General features: G+C 40.0%; 1 protein-coding gene across 2 annotated transcripts; it reads left to right on the top strand.

Moving 5' to 3' along the window:
* Positions 1 to 1,256: 1,256 nt before the first annotated feature.
* DSCC1 (DNA replication and sister chromatid cohesion 1) lies at positions 1,257 to 13,994 on the top strand (the record flags this gene model as incomplete). Of its 2 annotated transcripts, none has more annotated exons than XM_082479554.1 (9): positions 1,257 to 1,438; positions 3,501 to 3,669; positions 6,061 to 6,195; positions 8,390 to 8,480; positions 9,786 to 9,924; positions 10,917 to 10,969; positions 12,060 to 12,214; positions 12,779 to 12,927; positions 13,647 to 13,994. In XM_082479554.1, the coding sequence occupies 9 exons, from the start codon at positions 1,269 to 1,271 to the stop codon at positions 13,753 to 13,755; spliced, it is 1,170 nt and encodes a 389-aa protein (XP_082335680.1). In that variant the 3' UTR covers positions 13,756 to 13,994. The 2 variants fall into 2 exon arrangements, with proteins under 2 accessions (XP_082335680.1, XP_082335679.1); XM_082479553.1 differs by having other exon boundaries at positions 1,269 to 1,438; positions 12,057 to 12,214.
* Between the last annotated feature and the right edge of the window lie 819 nt (positions 13,995 to 14,813).

Below are 14,813 nucleotides of genomic sequence, written 5' to 3'. Positions count from 1 at the left end.
TATAATTAAGGGCGTGTATTTCTGTGTTTTGAACCATATAAATATTCCAAAGAATCTGTAGCCTGGTGTGCTAGCTTTGTGGATTGCCACCTAGTGCCCATCTCTGCAGATATGACTTAAATAAATTTCTCTACTCTGTGTGTATATTGGTGTCTTGCATGCCGGGTAAACAACCCCACTTTGGGACAACAGGAGCACAAAGTCATTATTTGCTAACTAATGCACACAGCAGACAGCCAGGACTCACATGCTACTAGGCTGAGTGATAATACGCCCGGCAGCAAGAACTCAGTGGGCATTTGGGGAGCCAGCGATCCTGGACGAGGCAGGGAAGGTGCCTCCTGTGCTGCTCCTCGTAGAGGACTGACCCCCAGTGGGGCTGAGCTGCTGTCTTCTGAGCTTCCGCTTTTGGGGTTCTTTTTTTATGGTTTAAGGGTGTCAGAAGACTTCCTCTTGAATCTCTGAGCTGCGGACTATTTCTATTGCAATAATCGTGCCTGCCTGTGGTTTTCACCCATCTCTGTCATGGCTTTAGCTCAAGCACTTCCCTCAGCTTCCTCAGGCAGATGGAGCCCCGGTCAGGCCACAGCTGGTCCCGGAGTCACGTGGAGATGAATCGCTCTGTGGGGGCCAGATCCTTTCTGTCCAATCCCTTTCCTAAGGGATTGTGTGGCCATGAGAGGCAGCAGATACTTGCCCTCGGTCAGACTATCCCCACAGCAGCAGATACTTTCCCTCGGTCAGACTATCCCCACAGCTGTCATGACAGAAGGAGCAGGGGTGGGTGACGCCAGTGCCTTCCCACCCACAGCCAGGCCCCATAATGGCAGCTCGGGCAGTCGGTCTCCATCTCATGCTCCAGTGTCAAGGAAATACCTAGAGGGTGCTGCCTCAGTCAGAGCTGGGTAGGGGCTCACACGTTGGGCCTGTTTTCGTTGTATATTATAGATTTATTTTACTTAGGGCATTTTCTGGATTTTTATGGCATTTTATCTGCATATAGAGGGATTTTATTGCAGCTCAGCCTGGATCTAGTGCAGCCGGACAGAAACCGGGAGGTTTGTTCCGGATCACACCCAGCGGTGGACCGGCACCGCCGCGGGCAGGCGAACCGATTCCCCTCAGCGTTGCCGCCCGCCCCGCCAGCTGCGGCCGGGCGCGCGGCAGTCAACCAGAGAATCAACCCAGCCGGCGCCCGCCTCCCGCCCCGTCCCCGCCCTTTGCCGGCTCCACCGCCACGGCGCGGGCTTTCGGAGCCGGCGGGCGCCATGCGGAGCCGGGCGGAGGTGGACGCTACGCTGCAGACGGCCAAGCTGAACCCGGCGGAGCTGCTGCCGGCCGTGCATTGCCTTAGCTTCGGTCCGCAGGCCGGCGCCGGCGAGTGCTGCCTGCTGCAGCTGGAGCCGGGCCTCTGCGCCGAGCTGGAGGCGGGACGCAGGTACGGGCGGTTTGGGGCGCCCCCTGCAGGGCGGGGGGTGGTGTCGCCGCCGGCCGGGCCGGGCCGCGCCGCGCCTCGCGGACGCGGCCCCCTGAGGCGAGGCGCGGCCCGGCCGGCGGCGACACCACCCCCCGCCCCCCTTCCCCGCCCCATCGCCTTTTGGGGCCTGTTAACCGACACGGCAACCCGAGGAAGGCTTGAGGAAGCGGGATAGGCCTGCCCCGCGGCGGGAGGTTGGAGTTTTCCATCCTTAGAGGTGGCCCTGGCCGTGGGTGGGGGAGTCGGGCGGAGATGGGGCAGGCCTGCCCCGTCCCATCTCTGGCGTTAAGTAGCAGACCTGCCTCTTAAACGTGGCTTTTCCCAGAGTTTTATTCTTCTAATCCGGTTGATATGGAAGTCTAACTCTCCCTTAAACCTGGCTCGGGTAAATTGGGTAACTCGTAACACAAAAACAAAAGCGAACATAGCTTGCACTTTGTGATGGGTATTTATACCACATTTAGATTATTTCAGCAAAATAATTGTTGTGTGCATTAGGAAAAAATCGGAGATGGGATGTGGGGGATGCTTTATATATCGCTACAGTGTGACTCAGTGACAAGGCCAGAAAGCAATTTTGGGTCCTGCTCCCATACTGTTCAATCTGATAGAGCATTCAATCAGAGTAGCAACTTCACTAACAAAGTTTCCCGCTTCTGTAGGCTGTTGTATTGGTGTCTGTTCTCTCTCCTTTTTTATCTTTTGCATATGGAAAAATTGCTTCTGTGGAGACCTAGCCAAAACTGAGGAGAGTTTCTTGCAGGGCTTATGAAGATAGATGCTTAAAAATTTGGTGTTAGGAAAGGAGATTATGTCTTCAAAAGAATCCCACTGACTTTCAGATTTTCCTAGTGGAACTCTTGAGGTCGGGAGGACAGCAGGGTTGCCCACAAGTTAGACAAACAGGATAGTGAAGGACGTACAGTATCAGCATAGGCATTTGGTAGAACATCTAACTCTGGACCAGAAACAGATTCCAAATAAGCTTTTGATAGTGTTTTAAAATGTCTTTCTTTGCTGCAATGCCAGTGACATAATACAAATATTTAAAATTATACAACATTCGATCTCCGTCTAAAGAAAATAGTCCTTAGAGATGCATGTTATTAAGTCTGTCCATACTCTGTGCAATATTGATAAAGTGTCATTGGTTCGAGGCCTGAATTACGATGAGGACCACTTGGGGCATGCAAGCTTTTGGAAGCCAAGATGAACAGTTTGATTAAATTGAATGGGAGCACTTAATTTAGTGTAGCCTGGGAGGAACTGAATGTTCCCCTGTTGTGGTCCTGCTTCGGTTTTATCATGTCCTCACTAAGAATCTCTGTTTAATCAAGTATGTGAGCTCAAGAGGGAGGTTTGTGTTGATTCTTTGTACTAAAATGCTCCAGAAGATGGTTTTCTTTCCTGCGTGGAATTACTTGCAAGAAGATGTGTGTGGTTTTGAGATGGAATTATCTGAAGGACGCAGCACAATAGATACAATTTCTGTTTGCTTTCTTGTTTCACAATGGGCCAGTTTCAGTGTTTGTTAAGAATAGAATAGAGTATTTCAGTTGGAAGGGACCTACAACAATCATCTAGTCCAACTGCCTCGCTGCTTCAGAGCTGACCAAGTAAAGCATGTTATTAAAGAACAATTTTAGTTGTAATCTAATTTCTAAGATTTGTGAACTAGTTCAGGCATCACCTAATCAGTGTTTCAGGGGGGTTTACCTGAAATGGCAGGTGAGGAGGTTTGACTGTGATCTGCATAAAAACCTTGAATATTTGTCTTTCAGAGTGGGAAAACTCAAAAAGGAGAGGAGAAACATATATTTAGATGAATAGATATATATTTTAGATTAATTGACAATTATGTCTTTATATTTTGGTATACTGTGACTGCTGCTACCAAATAGAACTGCGGTTTCTAACTTCCTTACCAATGCGTAAATGTGAAAATATATCAGACAAGTTTAATAGGTGTTCATCCTGAAATAGAGGCAAAAATATATCTTTATTTTTGTGCTGTTTTTTTCAGCCTGGTAATCCGTGGTGAAAAGGATGAACAAGCAGTGTTGTGCAGCAAAGATAAAACCTATGACATGAAAATAGCAGATACCTCAAATATGTTGCTGTTTATTCCTGGTTGCAAAACTCCAGAACAGCTGAATGCAGATCAAGTATCTTGTGATATTATTTATTCACAGGTATGTCTCTCTGGGTTTTTGTTTGTTTGCTTTAATTCTCTACTTTCTTATTCTCTGTAATTTCTTGTATTTTATCCAAGATGCTTATGTGAAACACGTCTGGGATTCAGTTGCCTAAACATAGGCTACTAATGACATTTTAGATGTCTTGTGGTATTGGTCTAGCTTCAAGCTGCCACTCTAGAAGGACATGAGTCTCCTGTAGGTTCTTTGTATATTGAACAGCCCCAGAAGGATGTCTTTATAAATATGCTTTATACACAGGGGGCACGCTATACCTTAGGGTGTCCAAAGTGGCTCTAGAGCCCTTCTTTAGGCAACTGAGCTTTATCCATAATGTATGATAATTATTGTTTCTAAGAAGTTAAAACTTTGGTTTATTTTCAGAGGATAGTAATTAGTTGTGGTAGGTATTAAAAGCTTTCAAAGAAAATCTAATTTCTCAGTGTTAGCAGCTGTTTTTAAAATAAGCTGTTTGCAAATTGATTCTTAGGCATGCTTTAGCCAAAAGGCAGATTATACTATGTCATGCCTGAATATTATTTTTTAAATATAGAAATCTATTCAAAGGTGACTCTCTTTCAATTAGCATCTGGAAAGATTTGTTGGAGCGAATGATTTTAGAGTTCTCAGTTTAAAGAATTCATTGTCTACTTTTTCTGAAGCATAGTTAATAAAATTCTACTAAAAATAGTAGATATATAAATAGCAAATATTATTATTAGGTCATTATTTTCTGTAATGGATATATGACATCATTGAGGAGTAATCCTGCTTGTCCTTAGATGAACATAATAATCAAACCAGCGTCATTTCTTCTGTGAAGTCAGCAGTTCAGCTAATAGAAAAAGTTAATTCAAACTAAAGACTTTAATGAGAAAGTAATATTATTCCATATTCTTTTTTTGCTATGTTTAATGATCTCACTAGTCCTCTGAAGTCACATGTGTCAACATAATATAAATGTGATTTTGCTTAGGAAGTATTTTTAGAGTTTTATTTCTAAAAGCTTTCTTAATGTTTTCAAAAATGCTACATGGTGTTTTGACACAGCAAATTGTGAAACATAGCATAAGATAGTATGTCTACTCAGTATTTTGGGGCTTAATTGCCCTTCTGTACCACTTGTAAGGGTAATACTCATAGACAAAGCATCTGCCATTTTATTCACCTCACACAGACCAGCTCTAGTTATGAGCTTTGGATTATAAATTAGAATTATTTGTCTTTTCTTTTCTACGCAGAGTACCTTTTTGTTCATTACCAAATTGCTCACAAAAGAATTTGGCAGGAAAAAATTTTAATGCTTAGGTAAATGCTATTTGATATGGAGGAAAAAAAAAGCTTAGAAGTTTATCAGGAAATTAGTATTTACCTGAATTTTGTGCCAAGCAAGCTACAGAATAGTTAGATTAAAAACTGAGAGCTTTCTCTGTATTAAAATTTGGATAGGACTTCTACATATAGGTGGTTTGCTTATAGTTGATTTAAATGGAACATTATTTTAAAGTTTTGGGGTTTTTTTAATGGATGACCTTAAAAAATATAAAGTAATCTGGTAAAGCATTTAGGGAATGGAGGCTTTTTTACAATGGGCTAATGGTTGGGTCAGGAGTCACAAAGCTGGAGCCTGTTCTGCCTCTGCCATTCTGTACCCACTTCTGTTGGTTTGGTAAATAGCAGAAACAATGCTGAAAGGCCTCTGATAAACTGTCCTCTTCAAAGAATCTGCTAGGAAGTCTGAGCTGTACCCCATGAAACACTTCAGGATTACTCTGAAGGTAAAGTTTTATTAGATTAGTGTTATTGAATCGATTATACTTGAGCTTCCTCTTGCATGCTTTAAATTTGTGTGTTGAATGAGAGTAAGGAACAGAGATGTCTTGTGTGCAAGTGTAGCTTACTGTCTCGTTAATGTCTGTTTTACTTGAGCTTAGTGATACGATGATTCATTAAGGTGTAAAAAGACCATGAAGTAGATCCCGAGCATGGGAAGAAGAGGGGAAGATGGAAACGGGATAATACAGGAGGGGGTTTATAGCAGTAATATAATTTAGTGTTAAGAGGAAAAGAAATGTTGATGAGAATTGTGCAGGAATATACCCCATTACAATATTGTGTCATTTGCATGTAAGATGAGTTTTTCCCTTTGTCACATGCACTATGAAGGTATTTTTATCAACCAATAGTGGATTTTTATTTTTCATTGTCTGAAGTAATTTTTTTAATGAAAATATTACACGGATTCTTTCATCTTTGAAGTAATTACTCTATTAATAAGTTCTTGTTCTCAGTGACTAGATTGACACGTTTTGCTGATAATTTTTGGTAAGCCTCTTTGAATCCAAATGGTAGATTAAATTTTTTAAGAGTCACTGTTTTTTCTTTTAGATTGCTGGCTTCTCCAATAACTATTGGGAATTAAGGAGATGCCGACCTAAACTGAAGAAACTGAGAAAGCTTTTAATGGAAGATCCATATGAAGGGCCAGATAGTCGGAAAGATCAAGCTTCGACATTTTCAAAGGTAAGTCAGCTATGTAAATTACTTTCTTGTAATTGATAATGGGCAAATTAGAGTGAAGATACATTCTTAACTAGAAAAATACCTTTGCTCCCATGTCCCACAGTGCTGCTTTGAGTTAATTTTTTTTAAGCCTACTATTCTAAACAAGTTGGTAATTATTAGCACTTCCACGAGTAGCAGGTGTAAGCAACCTTTTTTTTTAGTAAAAAGAGGATCTAATTACTAATGAAGAGATCTGGACTGTGCAGCATATGATCTCAGATATCAAGGCTTATAAAAATCCTGGAGTTACGTTAGCTTGGTTGGTTTTTCTTTTGTCTCTAAAAAACAGAAACGTATGCTCTGAAGTATTTTACACTGAGGCTTGGCTGAAGCTGATAATAAAAAGGAACTACTGTAATGAAGCCTGATGCATAGTGATGTGATTTAGCAAACTACAGGAAAACTTAGAAACAGGCTACTATACAGCTTGCTTAGGATGCACCAAATGAAAATCCTGGGGTTTACAGTGAGATGGCAAGGCATATTAAAATGATTGAATGTGATTGAGTTAATGTATTTAATCTGTATCTGGAAATTGCTGGTATGGACATGATGCAGGTCAATCCATTCCATTTTATGTTTGCAAGGGTGATGCAACTGATAAAAGCGTCATCGCTGAGAGCAGTGATTTCTTAAAAAAGCTGTCAGAGTGCTTGCCAGGCCTCAGACGGAACAAATGCCAAGGACTCCTATGCAGGGTCTTATCTGAATGGCAGTACCTAACTCGCAAACACACTTGCATACTGATCTGGGGATATATTTGCTCTAAATTGCTAGCAATGTTCTTTAAGGTAATGAGTAATACGGACATCACTTGCTGAAATACTGGTGTGAGTTCAGTGCTGCTTAGCCTGATGATGTTTCAACATATTGTCTAATAGGAATGGCATAGCGGGAAGAGGATACTCTTCTGTATTTATTAAATGCTTTTTTAACACGTGGATGTTCCAAACTTAGTGTTGGTTTGTTCCATTTGTGTTTCCATAGTCCAATAGATCTCAAGTACTTAATCCAATTATTTTCTTTACTGATAGGAAGTATTCTTATGCTATAATCAACAAAACTTCAGTATTAGAGTTGATTAAAAAGGCTGTAAGGTGTATAAAGGAATTGATGAATCCCTGTTTCCCATGGATTTAAGTCTGGTGTTCCAGACTCTCATCAATGCTTATCAATATCTAAAGAGTGGGTGTCAAGAGGATGGGGCCAGACTTCTTTCAGTGGTGCCCAGTGACAGGACAAGGGGCAATGGGCACAAACTGGAACACAGGAAATTCCATCTGAACAAGAGGAGAAACTTCTTTACTTTGAGGGTGACAGAGCACTGGAACAGGCTGCCCAGAGAGGTGGTGGAGTCTCGTTCTCTGGAGATACTCAAAACCCACCTGGATGCATTCCTGTCCAACCTGCTCTAGGTGAACCTGCTTTGGCAGGGGCTCGGACTAGATGATCTCCGAAGGTCCCTTCCAACCCCCACCATTCTGTGGTTCTGTGATACCTTCTGTTTCTCCCATGTCTTCTAAATCTTTACGACAGTATCCACAGCACCCTTCCATCTCACCAAGTAACTGTTCTGCAAGGAGCTGTATGTACTGTGGCTGGGTCTGTGCTACTTGTCTGCTAATTAGTTAGCAGACACCAAAACACGACACATAACTTTTTTGGTTTGCATTTTTTTGGTAGTTTGCATTTGGAGGTTTGCATTTACTGGAGGTAGTAAGTTGGAGTTCCGACTTCTATCCAAAATTGATAAGTGATTTTTGTTTTGTCTTTTCTTTGAATCTCACAGATTAAAATATGTGATTTAGGAAAGATAGAACACATTCACTTTTCATTCTTGCTGTGATACTTTACTTATGATGCCTACTTGTGGTAGTTTGACATCCTAGGAGTACAGGTATATTACTTATGCGTGGCACAAAGACTTCCCTGTAGTTAGACTGGTTTTTATATTGAATAACTCTTCGAGAAAATGTTGTAAGTTACAGGAAAAGTTTCAGAGAGTGTGGTAAACCTTAGAAAATTCAGAGTCTGGGGGGAGGGAATCAATCTTACAAGTCTTTCATTATAATGCATTTAGCATACTTGCTGAAGCAACAGAGGAGTAAGGATAACCTTTTTTATTTCCTTCTTTTTTTTTCCCTTGTTGCAGTATACAACTGAAGATTTGTTAAGTCTGATTCAAGCAAGTGAAGAAGAAATACTGGACCAATTGCAAGTTATAGATGCCTGCAAAATTGAAGGTATTCATCTCTAAGGAATATTGTTGCCTATGAGGATATAACCCTGCTTTTTTTTCCCTAAAATACCTGGGTCTCCTAAGGCCCGTTCCACATCCTCATCTTTCAAGGTACAAATTACTTCAAAGTACTAAGATCTGCTTCCATATTTACTATATCCTCTGCTGCTGTGAAGCTGATCATAAAGGTTTATCAGCAGGCATTGACCAGTCTGGGTCTCTCCAGGGTAATTCCTTCTTTGCTTCTACAAACACTGACATCAGAGTATCCCACCCATAGTATGAATATTTTTTGGCTGGCTGCCTTCTTCATGGATGAGTGGGTACTGCTTTCTGCAGTCCTAGAGGCAAAACCAGCTGATCCTTAGGTAACCTCAGCCCTTTCATAGTCTTTTCTTCCTCCCAGACTGGGTTTATCTCAGAAGTCTTCCTACCATGTGAGGCAAGGCTGGAGCAAATGCTTCACCTTGGGAAAGGTCCTACTCATCCTTTACTTTGCCAAGGCCAAACCCTTACCTGGACACCAGGTGGCAGCAGTCCTAGAGTCATAGAATAATATAGGGCAGAACTGAGCTCTGGAGGTTATCGGATCCAAGTCCCTGCTTTAGAACAGGGCCAACTTGGAGCTGGGTGCTCACGGCCTCAGTTGGTTGAGTTCTGAGAGTTCCAAGGATGGAGATTGCACAACCTCTGTCCAGGCTGTTCCAGTGTTTGACTATCTGCAGGGGGAAAAACCTCTCCTAATAACCAGCTGGCATTTCCCGTGTTGCAACTTGCAATTGTGACCTCCTGTCCAATCATTGAGCACCACTGGGAAGACTTCTGCTCAGTCTTCTCTATACTGTCCCATTAGGTAGGTGAGGATCTCACAGATTACTTTCCTTGTCATTTACAGCTGCACAGCACCGCCATACCACATCTGTACTTCTGTGGACTTGGCTGGACCTGAACTGCCGCTTTGCAGGGCCAGTGCAATCAATTCTGTTTGTGCAGTTCTGTGCCTGAATTAATTATTAGTTTTACCAGATCTGATTCATCTTGGGCTGGGATTTTAGTGTATTTGTATCTATGGCAGTTAATTTACATAACCAATTATGAATAACTGAGGTAATTTTATTTCTTTCCCCTTTATGTTAGCTCTTACTATTTTGTTGTTCCTCTCAGTTTTAATCCTGAAAAGAACAGAATGCTGTTGCTGTACTTTAAAGGTGTGACCTAAATGTCCAGACTATTGTAGTGTACATTCGGGGGAATAGCATTAAGATGTTAATGTTTTCCTTCTAATGTTTCGTGGTTTTCTATTTGGCAGGATATTGGAGAATTCTAGAATTTGACTATGAGATGAAACTGTTGAATCACGTGACTCAGCTAATAGACTCAGAGTCCTGGTCTTTAAGTAAGGTTCCTTTACGTACCTGTCTTGAGGAACTTGGATCTTTAGAGCCCACGTAAGCAATTACTTTTAGTACTGAAAATTGTCTACAATCATTATTAACTGTTACTAATTACAGTAGTTATTAATTATTTATTAGAATTATAGTCTTACAACTCTAGATACCAGTTACCATGGTGTTGATGATACATTTTCTTTGCCTCTAAAATATAGAAGGGTGTTAGTAGTTTAGACATACAGGTCAGTAAACTGATTATAATGTCTATTGGTAATATTTCCATTGATTCAATAGTAGAAACATTACTGGCAAATTGTAAAAGATGAAAGTAGCGTGTACTTAAGCCATAAATTGCTGACCGTCTTGAAATACTTGTCCTGAAGCTACAGCTAGCCAAAAATGTTTAGTTTACCTCTTGCGTAATGTCTGAGATGGTGGTATATTTTCTGGTATAATACTAATTTCAGATCTGAAGAGTTGAGTTCATGGTACTGCCATTTGGAGTTATGAAATAATTTAAGATTACCATTCAAACAAAGTCTAAAGTTTACAATATGTGGTGTTTTCCATTTATTTGGCTTTTGGCTCAAAAAGAAATCTTGCTTTAGTATTAATTTCTGCAGTTAGGCTGTAATTTTATGCCAGAGGTCTAGGAAAATACCTGCTATTCAGTAAGGGATAATTAACAGCCAAATTTGTAACTTGCATCCCTTCTCATTGGAAAGAAGTGAGATTGCAAGAGTCTCTTTTCCTTATTCTCCTTATGCCTTTTAGACTTTGCTAGTTATAACTAGAAAGTGGAAGAGACTTTTGGGGATGACATGCTGAATTAACTCCCATCTGTCCTTTTTGTCGCCCTTTTTCCTCTTTTAACTTCTAAGTTTTTATCAATTTGTTCATTTCAGCCATGAAGACGTGTGCCATTCTCCTTGATTTTTTTACTTTACCTGTTCCTTCATCTTCTACTTGGTAACTGTTTCTGTAATGTCCTAGTGAACAGTTTTAAAACTTGATTTCTGATTTTTTTTATTTTATTTTTTTTTTTTCAGAGAGATGATAGAACATATTCTTTTAAGCTATGGAAGGAAATACATTGATGATGGTAAGTTTGGGGAAGCAAGTGTATTTTAATTTTGCATAAATGAAACAGTTATTCATGAGTAAATCCAGATTTTGTGAGGATGGCCCAAACAAATGAATTTGCTACAATGCCAGTAAAAGGAGGGAGCAAACGGTGAGCTATAAATCAGTAAAATTGTTAGAGAAAGCTTCACAGGAAAAAGGACTGTTAAAGTGTACAAAACAGGGAAAAATCAGGAACTATCAGAGGTACCTGAAGTGATTTATTAGGTGTCTACAAGCCATAATTTTGTGACTAAAGACAGATCACTTGTAAAATTTACATGGAATCTCTCTTTTGATACACCAGGAGGTCTTGGGTATCATGTGTTTAAGCAATTAATTGTGCTATTGTGAATAGTCAGCGGCATGTGGATCTCCCTGAATTCAATTTGCCTGAAGTAGATGGCTGCCTTTGGTCCCCTGAACTGCACCACAAGATCCATGGATTGTATTGACTAATACAATAGTCCTACTTTTAGACTGAAGTTCATACAATACTTCTTAGTATATTTAGGCAGGTTGCACAAGGCACAAGATTGAATTGCAGGAAATCCAGATGACTGAAAAAGTAGAAGGAAGTGTGTGTGCCTGGTGTTGTTCAGAGAATTTTAGCCAAGTCAGAGTGGAAAAAAAATAAATTCTCATTATTCCCTTCATCATGTCATATTATAAGGGTGATTAAGGAAGTGAAGGTTTTGTTTAATGGCTCAACCACAGCAAACATTTTAACACAAGCCATTCAGAAATAGGAAAGAAAGCTGTAGGAGAAACAGTGTTACTGTGAAAGGGGAAAAGATGGGGAGTTTCACATCACATTTCTTGATGTGAATGAATACTGTAGCTCACAGTGCTGCGCACACATAATATTCTGCTTAATCTGCTCTTGAGAATGAGAAGATACCATCATTTATCCAAAGTAATACCAAGTCAGGTTACTCCCTGAGGAAAAGAAAAAACAGGATACTTGGGCTTGTAGAAGACTGTAGAACAAAATAGAAATACGAGGCTGTTCTGTGTTCTTTTATCAAAAAGCAAGATCCCAGGATACACTGTTCTTTGTTTCTCAGCAGGGGAGGTTTACTTTGAAATGCGTGAAGATAAAATATGCAGAGCTATAGCACAAATGCTTCTGCAAAATGCAGTTAAATTCAATCTGTCAGAGTTCCAAGAAGTCTGGCAACAAAGTGTCCCTGAAGGGATGACAGCAAGGCTTGATCAGCTTAAGGTAAAAACATAAAGAAGCATGGATTCTTTTGTCAGTAGGCTGTTTATTGACTTATGTCATATGTAGATTTTATCAATGGGGATTAATTGTACTATTTCTGTCAGCTTTTGAGTTAAAGTACTTCTTATGATGTCCTCTATGAGCACCAGTAGTCTGGTATCATGACAGTTCAAGTTTCTGTAGGTCTGGCATGCTTCTGTTTGAAGAAAAGTTGCAGCTGTACAGTTAATACTTGTAAATGTAACTAGAACAGAAGCTGAATTATTGTCAGCAGGCTGTAGCGACAGCCAGTAGAGTAGCAAGCACTATGGAAATCCTTCTGCTCAAAGGAGACATAGATGTTGGGAATTCATGGATTTCCCCCTCCCTCCTTGTCATAAAGGAAATGATAAATACTGCCTCTAAAACAGCTCCTTTATGATACTTTTTCACTTTGCATCTAGTAGTGCAGTTTTAGAAGGCTTTGGAGGTGCAAAGGGCAACTTGTATGGATTATTGCCAGAAAGAAGGAAACTCAATTGTTTTGTCTTTACTTAACACTTTCTCTCTGATGCTGATCCACAGGGCTTGGCTCTTGTGGATAAAACCTCAAGGCCAGAGACCATCTTTCTTCTAAAAGTAGAAGACTTACCTGAAGACAATCAGGAAAGATTCAACAGCTTATTCAGCATACGGGAAAAGTGGACAGAAGTGGACATTACCCCTTATATACAGTATGGGTATATTTCTTTTTATTAAAATATAATTAGTGTTATATTCTTCCCTTTCTGCATAGCTGACTTCTTATGAGCTATGATTGCCTCTTTCCATTTTAAATTAATACAAATTCAATATAAGAATAGAATTCAACCCCCTGGGAACTGTAGCTGTATTTGTTGGATTTAAACTTGTGTAAAAAGTCAGCATGAAAAGTGTAAAAAGCTGATCCTACTAAATTTAAATGGGTGATAACTCTGTCTTATTTGATTAAGGCAGACCTAGCTCAAAGGATGAACCTCCTGACATTTATAATTGGTCTCCATGTTCACAACACAAGAACTATAAAGCAGTGCTTCCTATACTGTGTCCTTTGTGCTTTTGGTGGTTAACGCTTACACCACAGTGCTATCGGGAAGGTCCAGCCAGGGTACGTGTGAACAGATCGAGATGGTAACCCAGAAGTAACTGCATCAAACCTTTATGAGTGGCTCAGTTTACTGTAATATAATTAAGTTGTTCAAAGGTAACCATTTTGCTAGATTGGAAACCCTTTAGAGAACAGTAATAATAAAAGCCAGCCAACTCCCCTCCCCCCTCCCCCCCCCTCCCAAAAAAAAATCGTTGGTTCTGAAAGAATGTAGTTTTGCCTTGTTATATTTACAAGTACTTCACAGATTCATTTTCTATGTGAATATCTCTAATGCCAATGTCATCTGCTTTCTTTCCTCTATAGAGACTTATGTGCAGAGAAGCAGACAGTTGGTGCTCTTCTGACAAAATATGCTCGCTCCTCAATGCAGAATGGTGTTAGAGTTTATAATTCTAGAAGACCCATCTCATAACAAATACTGTTTTAAGACCTGAGAATACTGAATGGAGTAACAGTGAATGTTGCTTGTTGCTGCCTTGCGGGGAGAGAAGTTCTCAAGCGGTATTATACAGCGTTCTTGAGTCTCAGGAACCAAGCTTCTTGCACAAGTTTTGTTTTCTGCTCAGCTAAGTAGAATGTGAGGGCACTTGCCTCTTCTAAGAAACTGTAGCATCAGCAGCCCACACCCTCCTTCCTTTGCCCTCCTGCCTTTTCCCACCTTTTTCCTTTGTGTCTGCAGTTACGCCAGGAGTTGAGCTACTTCTTGAATACAGTTTAGGTGTCTATCCATAAACTGAAGTCTGACATTAAAAATTAAAACCTCCTTGATAATAATTAAATCAATTGAGTAGATTTCAATAGCAATGGAATGCTTAATCTTTTGCCCATTAGTAAGCGTTCTTGAAGATGAAGATTTCATTGCAGTGTTGACATTTTGAATACTGCAGACCTTGACAAGCTCATGAACAAATTATTCCTGACTGAAACTACACTAGTCTTAATTTTGGAAGGTGGTTCTTTTTAAGGTCATTTCTGTGAATAGCATTGGCACAAGCTCTTGACACTTTAACACTTGGCAGAATTACCTTTTAAATATTACAGAAAAACAAATTGCAATCAAGTGCGAAGATATGAGAGAATAGTTGGACATTGTGTTATGAACTTCCTATAAACTGCCATTAGAATGTATCTGTGGTAGAAGTAATGTTTTACAGAAGACTACCTTCGATTTTTAAAGAGAACTTGTAAAACTTTGTAATATGATTTTTTGTTTTAAACTTTGTTATGGCAAATAACTTCACATAAAAATTGTGCCTTGAAAACTTAGGGTGGAATATTATTCTGTGTAGAGCAATGAAACAGGTTGTTTTTATAATATTGTCATAAAGTGGAGTGCCTGAAATTTAACTTTTGTAATCATTAAAAACGATTGTTTGCATTTATCAGTGAACCAGAGTTTAATATTAGACATTTTTCAGATTTTTTTTTAAACTTAACAATGTGCACATCCTTGGAATTTTGTTACAGATA

Source organism: Vanellus vanellus (assembly GCF_965231255.1).
Source record: "Vanellus vanellus genome assembly, chromosome: 2".
Taxonomy (NCBI): domain Eukaryota; kingdom Metazoa; phylum Chordata; class Aves; order Charadriiformes; family Charadriidae; genus Vanellus; species Vanellus vanellus.
This window is presented reverse-complemented; position numbering and strand designations above follow the sequence as displayed.